This window comes from Protopterus annectens, chromosome 5.part1 (assembly GCF_019279795.1).
Source record: "Protopterus annectens isolate FY-2018-M chromosome 5.part1, PAN1.0, whole genome shotgun sequence".
NCBI classification, from domain to species: domain Eukaryota; kingdom Metazoa; phylum Chordata; order Ceratodontiformes; family Protopteridae; genus Protopterus; species Protopterus annectens.
The window spans coordinates 626,687,403-626,705,628 of record NC_056736.1 but is presented as its reverse complement, the minus strand read 5'-3'; the positions used below and the strand labels follow the sequence as shown (position 1 = coordinate 626,705,628).

At 42.7% G+C, this 18,226-nt stretch overlaps 1 protein-coding gene across 1 annotated transcript in view; it reads left to right on the top strand.

Moving 5' to 3' along the window:
- TEX26 (testis expressed 26) overlaps positions 1-18,226 on the top strand; it is a 551,340-nt gene that overhangs the window by 461,604 nt on the left and 71,510 nt on the right. Inside the window, exon 7 of the mRNA XM_044073242.1 lies at positions 4,894-5,055. Within this exon, the coding sequence (XP_043929177.1) occupies positions 4,894-5,055 (162 nt within the window). The remainder of the gene's footprint in view (positions 1-4,893; positions 5,056-18,226) is intronic.

Sequence of the window (18,226 nt, the reverse complement as noted above, 5' to 3'; positions counted from 1 at the left end):
GTCACCCGGACAAAGTTCTTGCCCCACTTAAGGATGGGCCTCATTGGAGTAAGGGAGTTTCCATAGATGCCTTGGATGTGGCACCAACCACCAAAAAAGTAGCTAGCTGAACAAAGCTCTACTGTTTATCCTCCTAATAGAGAGTCCAGGGAGATGGACAGGGTTGAAAAGCATTTTACCCCTCAGCTACCTTTGCTGTATGCTTGCTTAACTACTTGGCACATTTTACCAGATTGCAGAGAGACTTGATTAAAGAACTCTCTGAGTCTGTTCCTGGGTCCATGTCAGCAGAGAAACTTAAACATTTTTCTTCACTGCTGGCCACCCTTCAATCAATTTCCAATGGGTACATGAGGTTAATCTCTCATACAGCAGAGGGTTCCTCACTAGTGACAAGTTCAGGCATGGCCATCAGGAGACATGCCTGGATGAGTTTGTGTGACTTTGTGAAGCATTTTAAGTCTTCTTTCATCAATGCTTCTTTTGATTTTTCTACCTTGCAGGGATCCTTCTCAAGGAATCAGCACAGAGGATAAAAGATGTGGTTCCAAAAGACACAAAGCCCTTTCCAGGACTCACAATGGGAAACTTCTCCCAGAGGCAGGGTGGAAGTTCCAATGGAAAATGCCAGCCTCATGGCAAAGATGGGCCACAAAACCAAGGGTTTTGAAATTATTTTTTGCATGAACCCTTTCAGCACTCCCTGTGGAGGCAGTCAGGGGGTGTTTGTCTCAGTACCTGAAAGCCTGGGCATCTACCACAAAAGACATTTGAGTGCAAAAATTATATCCATAGGGTATTTTATTTCTTTTTTTTTGCAAATCCCATCATTCAAATGGAAAAATGCCCTGATATTCCACCGAATAACAGGGAGTTAGCAGCCCTAAAAGTTAAAAAACTACTAGACAAAGGACTCATCCAGGAGGTCCCACTGGATCAGAGAAGATTCAGAACTTATTCAAGGTTCTTTTTAGTGCCAAAGAAAACAGGAGACCTGAGGCCTATCCTGGACCTCAGCAATCTAATCAGTTTGTAAAGAACTTCAGGTTACAGATGGTTGTTTCCATATGCGTGTTCTTCAATGGATCCTAGGGGTTCAGTGGTCAGTTCTTCAACAGCCTTTGACCTATCTAATAAAACTTTCCTGGGTTTGCTAGGACCCTCTGCTTTGGTGGATTCAGTCCAATGAAATTTTCATTTCCACTCTCAGTAGTCATGGTGACCATGGGCGCCTCCTAATTGGGTGGGGGAGGCATTTCTTGGGACAGACGGTCCAGAACACATGGATTCCAAAAGAGACCAATTTATATATCAATGTTCTGTAGATGAGGGAATTCCTCCTAGTGTTGTGGGATTTTCAGAACTCTCTTACTCCGGGGACAGTTGCTATCCAAACAGACAACATGTCTGTGGTTTCGTACATCAACAATGGTCCTATCCCCTTTGTCAAGAAGCAACGGGAGTGTGGCAATGGATGGTCTCTTCCAACTGCTTTCTTTTAGCAATGCACATGCTGGGGAAATCCAATGTACTAGCCGACAAACTCAGCAGGACCACTCTGATGCCTTATGAGTGGTCTCTCAATCAAGTAGTTGCAGAAAGGATCTTCTCTAGTTGGGGTCAACTTAGCTTCGATCTCTCTTTGCCTGTCCCCTCAACAACAAGTGCATCAGGTTCTTTGTCTAATTCCCCCATCCAGGAGATTCACTGAGAGATGCTGTAGTCCAAGTTTGGCCCTTCATTTTCCTTTACGCTTACCACCTCCACCTCTAATTCCTAAATTTCTTCAGAAAGCACTCCGGTTGAAGAGCAAGGTTATCCTCATTGCCCCCTTTTGGCCTAATCAAGTATGGTTCCCCTTCATTTGGTCTCATATTTTATTCCCTCCTGGGACACTAGACCACACTCCATGTCTGATCACTCATCCATCAGGGATGGCTCACCCAGACATTCCAGGACTCAAATTGACCACACGGTTTCTTTAGTTCCAGTGATGTCTAGACAGCCCAGGCTTTCTTTCTTGGTTTTTCAGATTTGGTTATCATCCCAAAAAGCCTCCATTAAAAAAGTCTATAAGAGTAAATAAGTAAAAGAGATTTCTTATTGGGCTCATCAGAAAGAACTGGATACCTTCACTGCACCTATTCCCGCTGTTTTAGATTTTCTCACTTCAGTTTTTCAAAAAGGAGCTAATTTTTCCAACTTCAAATTTCAGTTAGCAGCCATCACTAGTTATCAATCTGGAGGTAACACTTTGCCTGTAGCTTCCTCCAAGTTAGGCAAGGCCTTCCTTAAAGGTACTTTTCTGTTTAGACCTCCAATTAAAGGTCCTACTCCACCCTGGGACCTTACACTGCTGTTACATACTTTAACTCAGCCCCCCTTTGAGCTCTTAGCTAAGTGTGATCTCAAGTTTTTTTTCTTGGATGACAATATTTCTATTAGCCATCACTTCAGCTAGGTGAGTTTGTACACTCTAAGCACTCTCCTCCAAAAAATGTCACTTGAATTTCCACAAAGATGACATCCCTTTACATACTAATCCATCCTTTCTGCCTAAAGTAGACTCTGAGCCAAACATCAACCAAGTGATCAATTCACCTGTGTTCTTTCCAAATTTTTCTAATAAAGGCAAATACATGCTTCATCTCTTAGATGTGCATAGACAACTTTGTTTTTAGCTTCACAGGACAAAGGATTTAAGGAAAACTGATCCCAACAGATTGGGAAAATCAGTTTCTAAAGTTATGTTGGCAAAATGGTTAACAGATTGCATTTCATGTGTTTATTCTCAATGAGGTTTGTCTTTGTAGAGACCTCCAAAAGCTCACTCCACTAGATCCATGGCTACTTCATCTGCCTTCTGGGCCAAGGCTTCTATTGATGTTTGTGCTGCATTCACTTGTCTAATGCCCATACCTTTATTGCTCATTACAAATTGGATCTCATTTTCAGGGGCAGAGCTGTCTTTGTTTCTGCGGTACTCCAGAATATCCTTCCATGTGGGTTATTGCAGCTGGGACTCTGTTCCATTTGTTGAGACATGAATGAAAATGACAACATGAGATATAAAAGTTATGTACTCACTATAACTATGCATCTGTGTTGTACATTTTCATTCTTCCTCAACCCCTCCACCTCCTCTCCTTTTCTTCTGGGAGTGATCTGATAGAAATGATGGAGTCACTGTTCTTGTTTGATCCCCTAATCTATCTTTATTTTTTATGTGGTCTATAACCATCTTTTTTCTGATTAAAACAGCAAACTCAATCTGAGTTAAAAGGGGTTGGGCCATTGTGGGTAAAGAGAGGAGCTCAAGAGTCTGAAAGAAATGTGGCTGAGCCAGATCCAATTTCAGATGTGATACATATTCATTGAGAAAGAATGAAAATTGACAGCAGAGATGCATGGTTATGGTGAGTATAATAACTTTTATTTGAAGTTAATTTATTGCATAAGTTGTGAGTGGATGTATTTTTATAGTATTTTAGACAGAGGGGAGGGATGGCAATAGGTCTGTAGTTGGAAAGTTCTGTTAATGTGCCAGTGCCACCTTTGTGGAGTGGTATTAAATAGGATTTTTTTCCAGACAGATGGGCCATAACTCTCAGGTACTGGTTGGTGTATCGATCTGGATACAGGGAAAGGCACATCATCAACTGCTGTTTTATGTATTCTGTTGGGAGTCAGTCAACAGTTAAAGAGGTTGCTTTATTTTCAGTCAAAGTTTTCTTGTAAGAGAGGTAGAGACAGAGAGGAAGGAGAATGAATGTGACTTGTTAGGGCAGATGGAGGGGGAGAGGTGAATTATTGTCATTATCAGTATTAATGAGGTATAATACTGTCTCTATAAAGTAGGAGTTCAGTTGGGATGGTATTGAGTCAATGGCATCAGAAATAGAAGGAGAGCATATGGTGTTTTGACTAAGATGTATTATATTAGTTTGCTTAGTGATGACTAAAAATTCTTGGATTTTTTGATGTTTATATTGGAAGTTGGTATAATTGGTTTGTTCATCTATTTTGCTGCAGTCCTTGAGATTTCCGAGATGCCTAAATTTATGTAATGTATTTTGTACTCTGCTTTTATACCAGTCTTTCCAGGCTTTGTCTTTTTGAACCATGATGTTTTTTAGTTTCTTTAGATAACCACAGAGTAGGGTTTAATTTTACTGTTTTTATTTGTACATAGGTTAGGCTGTTAAGAATATTTACAAAAGTTTCATTAAAGTGTGAAATGGTACTTCAAGTGGCATGAATTTTAATATGTTCCAGTTACACTGGGTCTGAGTATTGCATTGCTAAAGGTGTCTTTGTTACATTTTGTTGTATTATGTGATGTTTTTGGATTAGGTACTATAGTTTCTGACTGCAGGTGGTAGATAATCAAATCTGGAAGACATCCAAATGTTTGAATTGTGGTTCATTTGCTGGTAAGGATCCAGTCTAAAGTTGAGTGTCTATCAGACTTTTTATTGATTTTAATTGTCGAAGGGATTAGACATGTAAAGCCATATAGCTAATTGATTCTGAGGGATTGTCATTGTTGATCAGCTGCCAGTCTATGTTGAGATCCCCTAGTATAATAGCTTCTTGCTGAATCTGGTAAAATACCCAGTAGAGGATATCCTCTTCTTTTAAAAAGCTGTTACTGAGGGAATATAAATTGCTGAAATACATAGAGCTTTTCTATTGTTGTTTTTGAACATTTCTATCAGGAGTTCCATATTGTTAAATTTTGCAGTCTGCATTCTAATCAGTTTTTGCAGATAATGGCTACACCACCAGCATGTTTGTTTTTCCTTTTGAGCCTGAGTATATTAAATTCAGACAGGATGGCTTCATTATCTAATATAACTAATCTATATTGTTCTGTTCACAATTTTTTTGCAGTTCCTTCTGTGACATTTGCTCATATTAAAAATCAGGAGAAGAGAAAACAGCTGACTACCTACGAGACTTACTTTTCAAAAGGTCACTTAGATATGGTGAAAATTCTAAACTCTAGTAAGGAAGAAGATATTCAAGATTATATACAGAGTGCTCCAGAGCAAGGTATAGTATGTAGTTGTTTTTTGATATAACTGCTATAACACCCGATACATATTTAAGTTTTCACATGTTATAGATCACGGACTAGTATCTGCCTTTTCACTGACAGGCATTAAAATGACCATTTTAAGAGAAGCTGTTTAGTGTTGGTGTGAATAATTTAGTGAAAATATGTGAAAAGATCCAGATGTTCAGCATGAGTAAATGTCCTGTTAATCTGTACATAAACATGCACAAACCTAAATGTGACAGAAAAGGATAAAGGCTGGAAGATACAAAAGCGCAGTTACACAGAAAAGGGCAGTTTCTGTAAGCAATATTTTTTCATTATATGGTAGTATAAAATGCATTTTTAATATGCTGTACATTGTATTAGATTACTTGCTTCTGTCCTCTTCACAGTATTTTATATCTCTAATAAGTAAACTGCAGTGTCACATCTACTCTCATTCATTGTAAGAGAACAGCTTAATTTTCTTTATTCTGTTGACTCGACCCTTCCAGTCCTCTTTAAGGGACTAGGTTGCAAAGTGGATTGTGATGTATCTTGCAGACCTGCTCTTGTTATTCTGGTAAGGACCATAGACCTGATGTGCCCTCTCAGTAACTCATTTATCTGTGAAGGACACAAAATTCCCAGGTTCTACTCTGTGAGGAATCCCATAAGACAGATTTGTTTTCATCACACTTGATCTAAGTCCACGGTTTTAGCCTCAAGAGACTCAGTTCTTGATTCATTTGGTTCAAAGGGCTGCCCCAGCCCATTGGCATGGTTCGTGTTCAGACATCACTGTTTTCATTTTATGGCCTCCGGCCAGCAAGTGGTTTAGAAATGAATTCAGTTTAGAGATAATTTTAATTAAGTTGGTCATAATAGTGGATGACAATACTGGTTCAACCTGCTTATTGATGTTAGCCTCCTCCTTTGACTATTTAATATTTGTCATTGCCTACTGGCAAATCTCACCACGTGACAACAAAGTAAGAAGTTTTGCATATTTGGTCATTGCACCAAGCATCAGTTTCTACAGTTATAATGTAGGCCTTGATCCTTTCATTGAAAACTTCCCTTATTCAATGCTTAAAATAAAACAAAATCCTCTTGTGTTCTTCTGTGGTCATCAGATCACAAACCAGAACGCACATTGGCAGTCTCTGCACTGCTTGGGAGAGGTGCAAAAGACAGACATTGCAGCAAGTATAATCTCTTCAACCCTGAAGCACACAAGATATGACAAAAAGCATCTGGCACCTGCCCTATCCATGGCAAGCACTTGTCAGTAGCTTCAGGGATGCTTCCAAATTTGTCATGTGGGCCACTACTAAATGTAGTAGGCATGTTTGCCCTAAGTCCCTGTATGCCTTGTCACTGTGCATGCATTTCAGGCTGTCATTCAACCCCTCACACATGCCATGTAGCACAATCAATATCTGTAATATGGCGTGAGCAACAGTTGTGTGTATCTCAGTCACTGACCTGCACTTTCATTGATTGATACCAAGGATGGCATAGAGTCATAGTGGCAACAGCCACCAACATGTGTTTCCCTTATGCTGGATGCACTCATCATAACCATCTGCATCCTAACTCATGTACCTAGGGTTAACTCACATGGATGGGCCATCCAGTAGTGGTTGATGGGAGGGTGCCCTACAACTTTAGCATTTCTGATTATGTCACTATGTCCTATTGCTGTGCCAGATGAATGATGACATTATTGTTAGCCACTGGTGACTTGCTGACATCAGGCATGTTCCATCACAATGCATTGGACCCTGCTGCAGTGGAACCTGGAAATGCAGACAGGTAGCATACCTGTGGCAATGCTAGAACATGGGTGACAGTCACACAGGCTGCTAAATGCTAATTATTTATATAGTCTTTTGGAAGATGTGTATCTTGTGGTGCAGGTGGTCACTTCTGCATCATTAGTCTACATGGAGGACAGATTTGTGGATATTTTCATATGAGTAGAGCATTCACATAAGTAAGACATTGCCCTACAGTACCAGCACAAACCTAGTGTGTTCCAAAAGTCACTATTGTGATTGCCACCAGCCCAGCCCCTACATTCAGGTCACAGGCATATATGAGGATTTTATCACTTCCTCCATACAGGGATACCAAGAAGTCCTCCACCTCTATGAGACTTCTCTTTGTTGGTGGTCCAGCCCATGTGGCTAACCTGCCCTTGTCAAAGATATGCCTGCCATATATGTGTAATGTCTGTAGTAATTTCTCCTGCTCTGGTGTATTAAACTTTTTCATCCATTGCTGTTCCTTTAGCCTCATAACAACACCTGTTCACCTGTGGATAAACATATATATCAGGGTGTATCTGCATGAATGGCACCTGCCTTCTGTAAGTGCTCACGCCCTTGATTGCCACTATGCTGTCACCATGTAGACTGTATGACAGAACTGGGTATGTTAACACATTGTGGCATGTGATGGCACTGTGCTGACAACACAGGCTGAGACTTATGGAATACAGGCCTCATATCTCCTGTAGGATGTTTTGCAGTCTGTGGGCAAAAGGTACATTGTAGCTGACCCTACATAACAAAACATTTCTCTAACCTAACCTTGTTCCCTGTTCTCTGTAAAGGCTCTCTCTCACCTGCTGTCAGTCCTGCATTATTCTCTATTCACTATTACAGTGCCCCACCACCACCACAGTACTGCTACATCTCGTGCCCATACTGCAGTCCCTGTCAATGTGCTCCCCCTCACAGAAAGACTACAACCAGATATGCCCTGTACTCTGTACCCTGTTAATGTCCCCCACCACATCAGTCCCCTGCCTACCTATGCTGTGAAGCACCATACAGACACATGCACACACAAAATAACTTTCCCCATTGTCTCTGTTTACCATTGCAGTCCTGTGGAACATTACCACTAGTCTTGTCTGCATGTAGATTGCCTATATGGCCATAGACTGTGTAATCCAGTATTTAGTAGTCCCAGTATGTTACTTGTTATTATGCACTCTTCATCACAATGGTGACCCTGACTTTTATTTAGCTACAACTGGTTTCATAGAGCATTAATTATGCTAATGAAGTGATTCACTGTGGTCATTTCTTAATGTGGCTATAGCAATCACTAGTCTGTACTATGATGCTTGTGTCTGTGTCTGTACATTTGCAATGTGTTTACTGTGAAGCCTGAGCATAATGCTGTTCATCAGTGGCCTGTTACTATCAATGTGCATCATGCTACCATGCTGCCCATAGCTGTATGTCACATAGTGTCCATTATGTGGGTCTGTGCATCTCAGACTACCATTATGTTCATCATATTGATCACTGCTGCAGTAGCCTTAGCTATATAAGTTATATCCTGACAAGGAAATAAGAGATGGCCATCTTCCAAAGCTTCAGGGCACCTTCCATGTACCCAAACTGGCAAGCAGCTCAAGCTGAGCTGACTAAACGACAAGTTTAGACATGAATCCCTTCAGAGCTTTATTGTCACCAATGAGTACACTCCTATGAGGGTTCGAGGATTGATGGTCAGCTTGTGCTTTCCTTTGCTGGGCAGATAAGTTCCCTTTGGGGGAAAAACTTCTTCTTTCGGCTGCTCCCGTTAGGGGTCACCACAGCGGATCATCTGTTTCCATTTCTTCCTGTCCTCTGCGTCTTGCTCTGTCACACCAACCACCTGCATGTACTCTCTCACCACATCTGTAAACCTTATCTTAGGCCTTCCTGTTTTCCTGTTACCTGGCAGCTTCATCCTTAGCATCTTTTTCCCAATATACTTTGCATCCCTCCTCAACACATGTCCAAAACCAACGTAATCTTGCCTCTTTGGCTTTGTCTCCAAACCTGGGTTGAGCGTCTAATGTACTTATTCCTAATCCTGTCCACCCTCATCACACCCGGTGCAAATCTTAACATCTTTAACTCTGCCACATCCAGCTCTGACTCCTGCCTTTTTGTCAATGCCACTGTCTCCAACCCATATAACATAGCTGGTCTCACTACCCTCTTGTAGACCTTCCCTTTCACTCATACTGGTACTCGTCTGTCACAAATCACTCCTGACACTCTTCTCCACCCACTCCATCCTGCCTGTACTCTCTTCTTCACCTCTCTTCCACACTCACCATTACTCTGAACTTTTGATCCCAAGTATTTAAACTCATTCACCTTTGCCACCTCTACTCCCTGCATTCTCACCATTCCTCTATCCTCCCTCTCATTCACACACATATATTCTGTCTTAGTCCTGCTGACCTTCATACCTCTTCTCTCTAGAGCATATCTCCACCTCTCCAGGGTCTCCTCCACCTGTTCCCTACTCTTACTACAGATCACAATGTCATCTGAAAAAAAATCATAGTCTGGGGGGACTCCTGTCTGATCTCGTTTGTCAACCTGTCCATCACCATTGCAAATAAGAAAGGGCTCAGTGCTAATCCTTGATATAATCCCACCTCCACCTTAAAAGCATCCATCACTCCCACCGCAGACCTCACCGCTGTCACACTACCCTCGTACATATCTTGTACCACTCTTACATACTTCTCTGACACTCCTGACTTCCTCATACAGTACCACAACTCCTCTCTAGGCACCCTGTCATATGCTTTCTCTGAGTCCACAAAGACACAATGCAACTCCTTCTGATCTTCTCTATACTTCTCCGCAACCCTCTCAGAGCAAACATAACATCTGTAGTGCTCTTTCCTGGCATGAAACCATACTGCTGATCACTAATAATCACCTCCCTTCTTAACCTAACTTCCACTACTATTTCCCATAACTTCATGCTGCGACTGATCAATTTAATCCCTCTGTAGTTACTACAGCTCTGCACATCACCCTTATTCTTAAAAATTGGGGAAAAACTTTGGGGGGAAAACTTCTGTTTTCTTAATTTTGTTGAAGTGTTATTACTTTCATCTTCAACAAAGTTATTTTAAGGTTAGGAGTGTTGTGTTTTAACAGACTCTCTCGAGACTTTAATATACTTTTAAAAGGAGCACTCATTTTTTCCTGTCAATTTAAAAGTAGTATAAAGTATAAATTAACTGAAAACATTTTTTCTGTGAAGAACTTGCATTTATTTTTCTTTTGTGGGGCTAGCATAATGTTTTTACTGTAGTCTTTATGTCAAAAAAGTAGTTTTTGTGGTCTGGTGGAAATACCAGCAATTGCTGCTTGTTTTCCATGGGAAAGAGGCAGCAATTTTTGGCTTGACCATGAATCACACTACTGATCTCATGGTGGTCCTTCTTCTAGACAGAACAAGAAAAAGCTAAGCAAACAGCCTTTGCCACCACAGCAGGCTAGCAGTTTGCCTCTGCTTCAGGTGGGTGACTGTGCTGTAGCCATTTGTTGTACCTTAGACCACTCATTTTTTACCTCACATCCCTCCGGTGCAGCACCTACAGCCACTATTGTCTGGGGGTTAGCCACATCCACTGTGGCTGTTGGGGTCCCCTCACGGGACAAGGGAGAACTCCTTTAAATTGTACACACTATTCTTAAATCTGACCAAGCAGCTGTAGGTTTAGTTGGCCCCAATGCTGCTAAGCACTTAGTTAATCCTAGTCCTACTCTTTCTGACAAGGATGGGAAATTATTGATAGGCATGGGAAAAAGTGTATACTTCTGCAACTTTGATTTTCAAAATTTTGATTTGTCAGGCTTGTATATTAAAGTCTGTTCTGACAAATTGTGAAAGTACGAGGAATGTTTTATCTGCAGTTCTGATGTTGTCCTTTTCATACATTCCTCAACTGATGAGTTTGGATCCGAGACTTAGATCCAGCTCAGCTGCTTCTACCAGATCTTTGGATCCAAAACTCTCAAGCTCCTCCCTTTACCCATAATGCCACACCAACCTAACATACCCCAGATGTCATTTACCGCCATTCAGTTTCAGATGCGGACGTGTTGCTCTTGAGTATTGGGGGTTATTTTATTAGAATCATGAGTTTGCCTTAAAAATTGCTATTTCTTAACCTTTATTTTACTGCTGTAGCTGTTTTTCCCAGTTAGCTACCATGTTTCTAAGTACTTCTCTGTAGTACCATTGTTGGTACGTTGTTATTTTAATTCTTTCTTACTCATTAGAATAGTCCTTATACTACCATTGTAGGTAGTTGTCCTTTCCCTTTCTTTTACCTGCTTTTCCTCTGATAAAGTCTTTGGAGTTAGTTCCAGTATGGCTGACAAGCCTACCAGATTTAAAAAATGCATCACCTCTGAGCATACAGTTCCAAACTCAGATGCCCACAAGAAATGCATGCATTGTTTGGGATCTACTCGTCTTGATGCAGACTACTGTATTTGCTCTAGGTTCAGTTCCAGAGCCCTCACTGACAAGAGAAACAAGCTGGTGTTTAATGTCTTCCCCCTTCTACCTCTTTCACTTACACAGCTGGGGCTCAAACCCAGAGGTCACCAGATCATTCATCCTCTTCAACTCCTTCCTCTAAAAAGTCGGATCCAACTTCCTCAGATCAGATGGCTTCTAAACCTAAATCACCCCAGATCTGAACCTCTCCATCCCTACCAGATCCAATCACTTTTTGGCTCCCTTCACCTTCCTTGGAAGGATCCCCCTATAGACATTCCAGGCCACCATCTTCCACATCTTCTCTGAGGTCTTTCAGAAGTTTATCATCTGAGGCTGATATGGATCAGATGATGAGAAAAATTCTCTGAGTTCAGATCCAGATGGGGGTACTCCCAGCTCCGACTCCCACCAGATCCATGAGCCAATCTTTGACTACTTCACCACTGATTTTTCTTTCAAGGATCCAACCCACAATTTTGGAACCCTTGGATCCGAGACTCCTGGGGGTGTTTTCATCAAATCTGAAAAGAGTCTGTTCTTTGATTCTGATGATTTCCCTGAGTCACCCAGCCCTGAACCTTTCGGAGGTGAAAGACTCTTAGGGCCTAAGTGCCATTGCTAGATCTAGGGGGGCACTAGATTCTACTCTAAAGCTACTGGTACCATCTCTGCTTCTTAGGGCTTTGGCACTGGACAGCTTGGGAACTACTTCTTGCTTGGGAGGAGTGTGTGCAGGGTTGTAGGAGCCAACAGTTTGAGTATTATTGGATTCTTTGCCTTCGACTTTGTTCTCCCACAGCTGCTCTGTCTTCAATGTTGTGGAGAGGGTCTTCTCTTTATGTAGGGATAGGACATTCCTTGTCCTCCTCCAATCAGACAAGTATGCCTCCTTCTGTTCTCTGCTCTAACCCTCATTCATCCATTCCAGTGGGAAAACCAGCTCGGTCAAGCCTCCAGTCCGTCCCTCAGGACATCCTAATCTCTTCCGATACTTCCCCAGAGCATCCCACTGAAGAGGTCCCTCAGAAGAGGACATGTTAAGGGAGACACCTAGATTCTCTGCAGGAATTTCTCACTGAGGACAGGGATTTCAATGAAGGGGAGGGTCCCCCAGATTTCCACCTGAAGAGTCTTATTTGGAAACATTTTAAAAATCTTAAAACAAAAAGGTGGTTGGTCTTCTAATACCCCTTCCCAGGAGAAATTGGTGTCCTAGGAAGGTTTTGGGTCTAGCCTGGCTATTTCTTAAGTGACTCCCCCGACTGATGAACTCTTTGAGGCTCATCCCTAAATATCCTGAAAAAATGTTAGGCCCTCCTAAAGGCAAGGCACACTGGAGTAAGAAGGTCCTTGTTGATGCCATGGTTGTGGCAGCAGACATAAAAAAAGAGCTTGCTGAACAGAGATCTTCTGTCCATCATCTAACAGGGAGTCCAGGGCCTTGGACAAATTTGGTAAGTGTATCTACACTTCAGTGACATTTGCCTGCCAGTCGCTGAATTACCTGGCACAATTTACAAGGTTACAAAGAAATTTGACTAGAGAACTTTCCACATCTCTTTCGGAATACATGTCTTCCATGGACCAAAATAGATTCTCCTTGCAACTGGCCACCCTCCAGTCAATTCTAATGTGTCTATGAGGCTGATCTCCCATGTAGCAAAAGGTACCTCAAAGGTGGCAGATTCAGGCATAGACATTGGGAGACATGCCTGGTTGCAACTATGTGATTTTGTGGAGCCCTTTAAGTCTTCATTCATCAATGCTTCCTTTGATAGATATTCCTTATTTGGCCCCAAAGTAAAGGATATGCTCTCCAGATGTGAGCAAGAGGGAAAGACACTGTCTGCCATGGGCATTCATTTTTCTACTCCTCAAAGACCTTTCTCTAAGAGCCAAGGGGGAGGTAGAAAGATGTGGTTTCAAAAATCCCACAGTCCTTTTTAAGACTCACGCAGAGATAGTTCCCCCAGGGACAGCTTGGGGAATTCAACTGGAGGACTCTGTCCTTGTGACAGAGGTGGCCTGCAGAACCAGGGCTTACAGGATTCCTTCTTGGATAAGCCCTACCAGTGCTCTTGAAGAGAGGCCTGACTGTTATTCTCCGGAGGTAGTCAGGAGCTGTTTGTTTATACACCAAAGAAGATGTGGTTTCAAAAATCCCACAGTCCTTTTTAAGACTCACGCAGAGTAAGTTCCCCCAGGGGCAGCTTGGGGAATTCAAATGGAGGACTCTGCCCTTGTGACAGAGGTGGCCCGCAGAACCAGGGCTTACAGGATTCCTTCTTGGATAAGCTCTACCAGTGCTCTTGAAGAGAGGCCTGACTGTTATTCTGGATGTAGTCGGGAGCTGTTTGTTTATACACCAAAGAGCCTGACTATCTATGACAAAAGATTCCTGGGTGCAGAGAATTATATCCAGAGATTATATCATACCATTTTCCCAAACTTCTCCTACAAAAATGAAAAGGATCTCCGATGTTCCACTCAGTCAGAGGGAGGCAGCAGCATTAGAAATAAAAAAGCTGCTAGAAGAAAAGAGTCATCTAGGAGGTCCCCCAGACCAGAGAGGATCCACGACCTATTCAAGATTCTTCTCGGTGCCAAAAAAGACAGGGTACTTGAGACCATTTCTGGATCTCAGCAAACTAAATCAGTTTGTGCAATACTCAAGGTTCTGGATGGTCATGGTTCATTTCATTTTTGCCTCTGCTGAGAAAGGATGATTGGATGTGCTCGATAGATCTTCAGGATACATACTATCACATCAAAATGAGCAGGTGTTCCACAAAGGTATGTTAGGTTGGCAGGGCATTATGAGTAAAGAGAGGAGTTTGAGAGTTTTGGATCCAAAGATCTGGTAGAAGTGGCTGAGTTGGATCCAAGTCTTGGATCCAAACCCATCAGTTGAGGAAGATTTGAAGGTAATACAGGAGAGTCACCCTTGGATATGGTCGATGAGGGATTGGAAGCAGGGAAATGAAAGTTGGTAGTGCATATAAAAGAACCGTCCTCAGACAGAAGCAAAGATGTCTGAGCCCCCATAACACCCTTGGAATCCATGACCAGCCCCAGCAATTCTAGAGTAAGGCTGGGGAAGTAGGAGACTAGCTGGTAGACCTGGCATAGACATGGGTCACTGGGGGCAGGGTCAAAAATAAAGATACCATGATATATAAAACAGTTCACTGTACCTATCCCGGCATGTCCAAAGGGCAGATGTTCTTTGTGTTTCACTGTTGCAGTCATTATATTTGGGTTATCCTTCTGGCAGGTTGCCCTCAGTCGGCCTGAATTCCAAAGTCTTGGGTCCTGCGTTGGTTGCTGTCATGTCTTCCCTGACATCAGGTCGTCAGGGGTATAAAAGATGCAGCCGACGCTATTTTATTTAGTCTTTCTTGCCGCGCGGTGCCCGAAGCAAAAGCAGTTCGCAAGTGCCGGTCGGCCAACTCCTGAGATTTTCGTGTTCGAGTTTCAGATCCGAAGTCTTCATTAAAAGGTAAGTACCCTATTGGGGAAACTTTTTTCTTGCTCCAGACCGATCTCAGAAAAAGTTAATAATTGTATATCTTGTGGGAAGCAAATACCTCATAAGGACTTTCATTCTTACTGTATTCCTTGCCTAGGCCCTGACCACAATGTTGCTAGTTGTCGGTTTTGTGCTACATTTAACCAACGCACTACTAAGCGTCGGTACGATTTTGCATTAAGCTATATTGGGCGAAGATTTAATTATACAATGTCATCGGATAGCCATCCGACTACCGGAGTTCACAAAAAATACAAAGAAAAAGAAAAGGACAGGCAACTGAGGTCCAAAACCGACGACAAAGCTTCTCCTAAGCAAGTCGCCTGTTCTCAGTGAGGCACTTTCGCAGCCCCTGATGCCCACTACTTTAGAGTCGCAAGCCGCTACCGACTCCCATGTGGAGTCGGCCAGGCCACTGGAAACTCAAGGTATTGGAGCCTTGGAGACTATTTCCTCAGATGGGTCCAGAGCCGCTGAGCAGGCATCGGCTTCTGAGGGTGTATTCAGACCTAAACAATTATATATTAAACCTACTTCAAAGACAAAGACTAAGACACCTTTAAAGGCAAAGAAACAAGTTCACCAGTCACAAGGACAGGCCTCCATGCCCAAAAAACAGATGCTCAAAATGGCCGAAGACTTAATTACCTTGATCAGGGGTTCCCATCCCCCTCCTGATAAGAGGCCTATGCAATAGACAGACTATGAATCTTCAGATCAGGTTTCCATTTCTTCTGATTCCTCTTCTAATCAGGAATGTTCTCTTCCCCCCATGAGGATTCTGATGCTGAAGAATCAATTCCTTCAGCTTCTCCTCCTGAGGACTACTCTTTTGGGGAAACCTTGCATACCATGAGGGAGCACTTTCACTGGGAGAGCCAAGACTTTTCAGAATCTAAGAAAAGGCTTAGAGATTTCCTTTTACTACCTCAACACAGGCCTCTAGCTATCCCACCTGTGTTGGACATTGTAGATGATGTGTTCTTGGAGTCTAGTCTGACCCCTGACTCTTTACCTCCAGCTCCTGTTAAGCCGGACAGATACTACAGGGTCCCTGACTCTCATAAATTTCTTTTCAAAAACCCTTCTGCAGACCCAGAAACTATTTCTCAGGGTCCAAAGGGGGTCAAGGCTTCTGCAAAAAAATCCTACCTCCTCTGACAGGGATTCCAGGGATCTGGATAGATGGGGAAAAAAGGTTTACACATCTACTACTTTGGCTATAAGGGCTTTAAATTTCCAGTTTCATATGCTCAAATATCAGCAATATATCATGACACTGCTTAAACAGAAAATTATGGCAAATTCTGAATGTGCAGAAAACAAAGAAATGCAGGATTTATTGCATGCAGCTGAACAAGTTGGAAAGCATACTTTGCAATGTGGGTTTGATTCTCTGGAGGCCTCCTGCAGGGCCACTGTTACGGGTTCTATCATTAGGAGGCATGCTTGGTTAAAGGAACAAAATCTGCCTGGCCATGTTAAAGCAAAATTATTAGATGCTCCTTTACAACATGATACCTTGTTTGGTGTTAAGGCAGAAGAGGTGTTAAAGAAAATGGAGGACAAAGCTAAATCTATGCAAACGTTCAAGGATTTCTTACAGGTACAGCCACCTAGATTTAGCAGACACTGGCCTACAAAGAATTGGTCCTTTCCAGTCTCAGACAGACCTCAAAAGGGCAGATCCAGACGCCCTAGAGGCAGATCACAGCCGCAAGGATCCTACAGGTCTAAGCAGTGGAGTGCTTCTACCTCCAAAGGTGGAGAGGACAAATCACAATCATACAGGAAACAGTCCCAATGACTTCCCCCTGCCTGTGCCAAGCACTTATCTTCTGGAAGCACCCTTAGGGGGAAAACTAGCACTTTTTTCTCAAAATTGGCACATTATAACCCAGGACAAATGGGTTCTAGACATAGTGTCACAAGGCTATAAGTTTCATTTCCATACTCTGCCAAGTGCAAACGGTTGGCCAGACCTGCCAAAAAATCAATGGGCAGAGGCTCAAATCAAGTTGCAGCTCTCATGGACATGAGGGCTATTCAACAAGTACCACAGCAAGAGCAGGGACAAGGATTTTACTCAAGACTGTTCTTAGTACCCAGAAAGGACAAAGCATGGAGACGAATTCTGGACCTGTCTATTCTAAACACTTTCCTGAATATACCAAAATTCAAGATATTGACCTTACAGCACCTTCTGCCCATGCTGGGCAGCAAGGCTTGGCTCGTGTCTTTAGACCTAAAAGAGGCATACCTGCATGTCCCAATCAGACAATCATGCAGAAGATACCTCAGGTTCAAGGCTGGCTCAAAGCTTTACCAATTCTCTGCATTGCCCTTTGGCTTATCTACTGCGCCCAGGGTCTTCACAAAGTGCCTGGCACCAGTAATTGCTTACTGCAGACAAAGAGGAATACAACTATATCCTTACTTGGACGAATGCCTCATACAAGCAGAGAACAAGGACATTCTACTACAGCATCTGACTTTTGTGATAAAACTCTTAACAGGCCTAGGGTACACAGTCAACAAAAATAAATCAAAACTAGTACCCTCTGAAGAGATAATATTCCAGGGTGCAAGCTTAAATACAACTGCCCAGATGGCTTATCTCACTCCAGACAAACAAAGGCAACTGACTACCTATTTCAAGGAAATGGCAACAAAGGCCCAGTTATCTGCAAGAAAATTTCTGCAGGCTTTGGGCTTCATGGCATCTTGCATCTTACTAATTCCATATGCAAGACTGCATATGAGGAAAATTCAGTGGTACCTAAAAAGTGTCTGGACACAACATTGCCACAGCCTGGAAACAATGATTACTCTAATTCCCTACCTGCAACAGGAATTTCAATGGTGGGCCAAGGCTTGTCACCAAAACAAGGGACAGCCATTCTCACTACCCCCAGCCAGGCAGAGCCTAACAACGGATGCATCAGATTATTCCTGGGGGGCACACATGGCAGGAAGAGGCATTCAGGGCACCTGGTCCACAAACCAAAAGCATCTACATATCAACCAAAAAGAGATGCTAGCTGTTCAAAATGCCCTGACAGCCTTCAATGACCTACTTCATCCGGGACAACTACTGATAAAGACAGACAACACCACGATCATGTGGTACATAAACAAGCAGGGGGGGCACTCATTCTTACCCCCCCCCCTGTGCAGACTAGCCATGGCTTTATGGGACACAGCATTGACTTACCAAGTTCATCTGCAGGCACAATTCCTGTCAGAAAAGGAAAATACTCTGGCAGATGAACTAAGCAGAAACCTCATGGATCCCCACAAGTGGCACCTGGATCCACAAGTCTTCAACA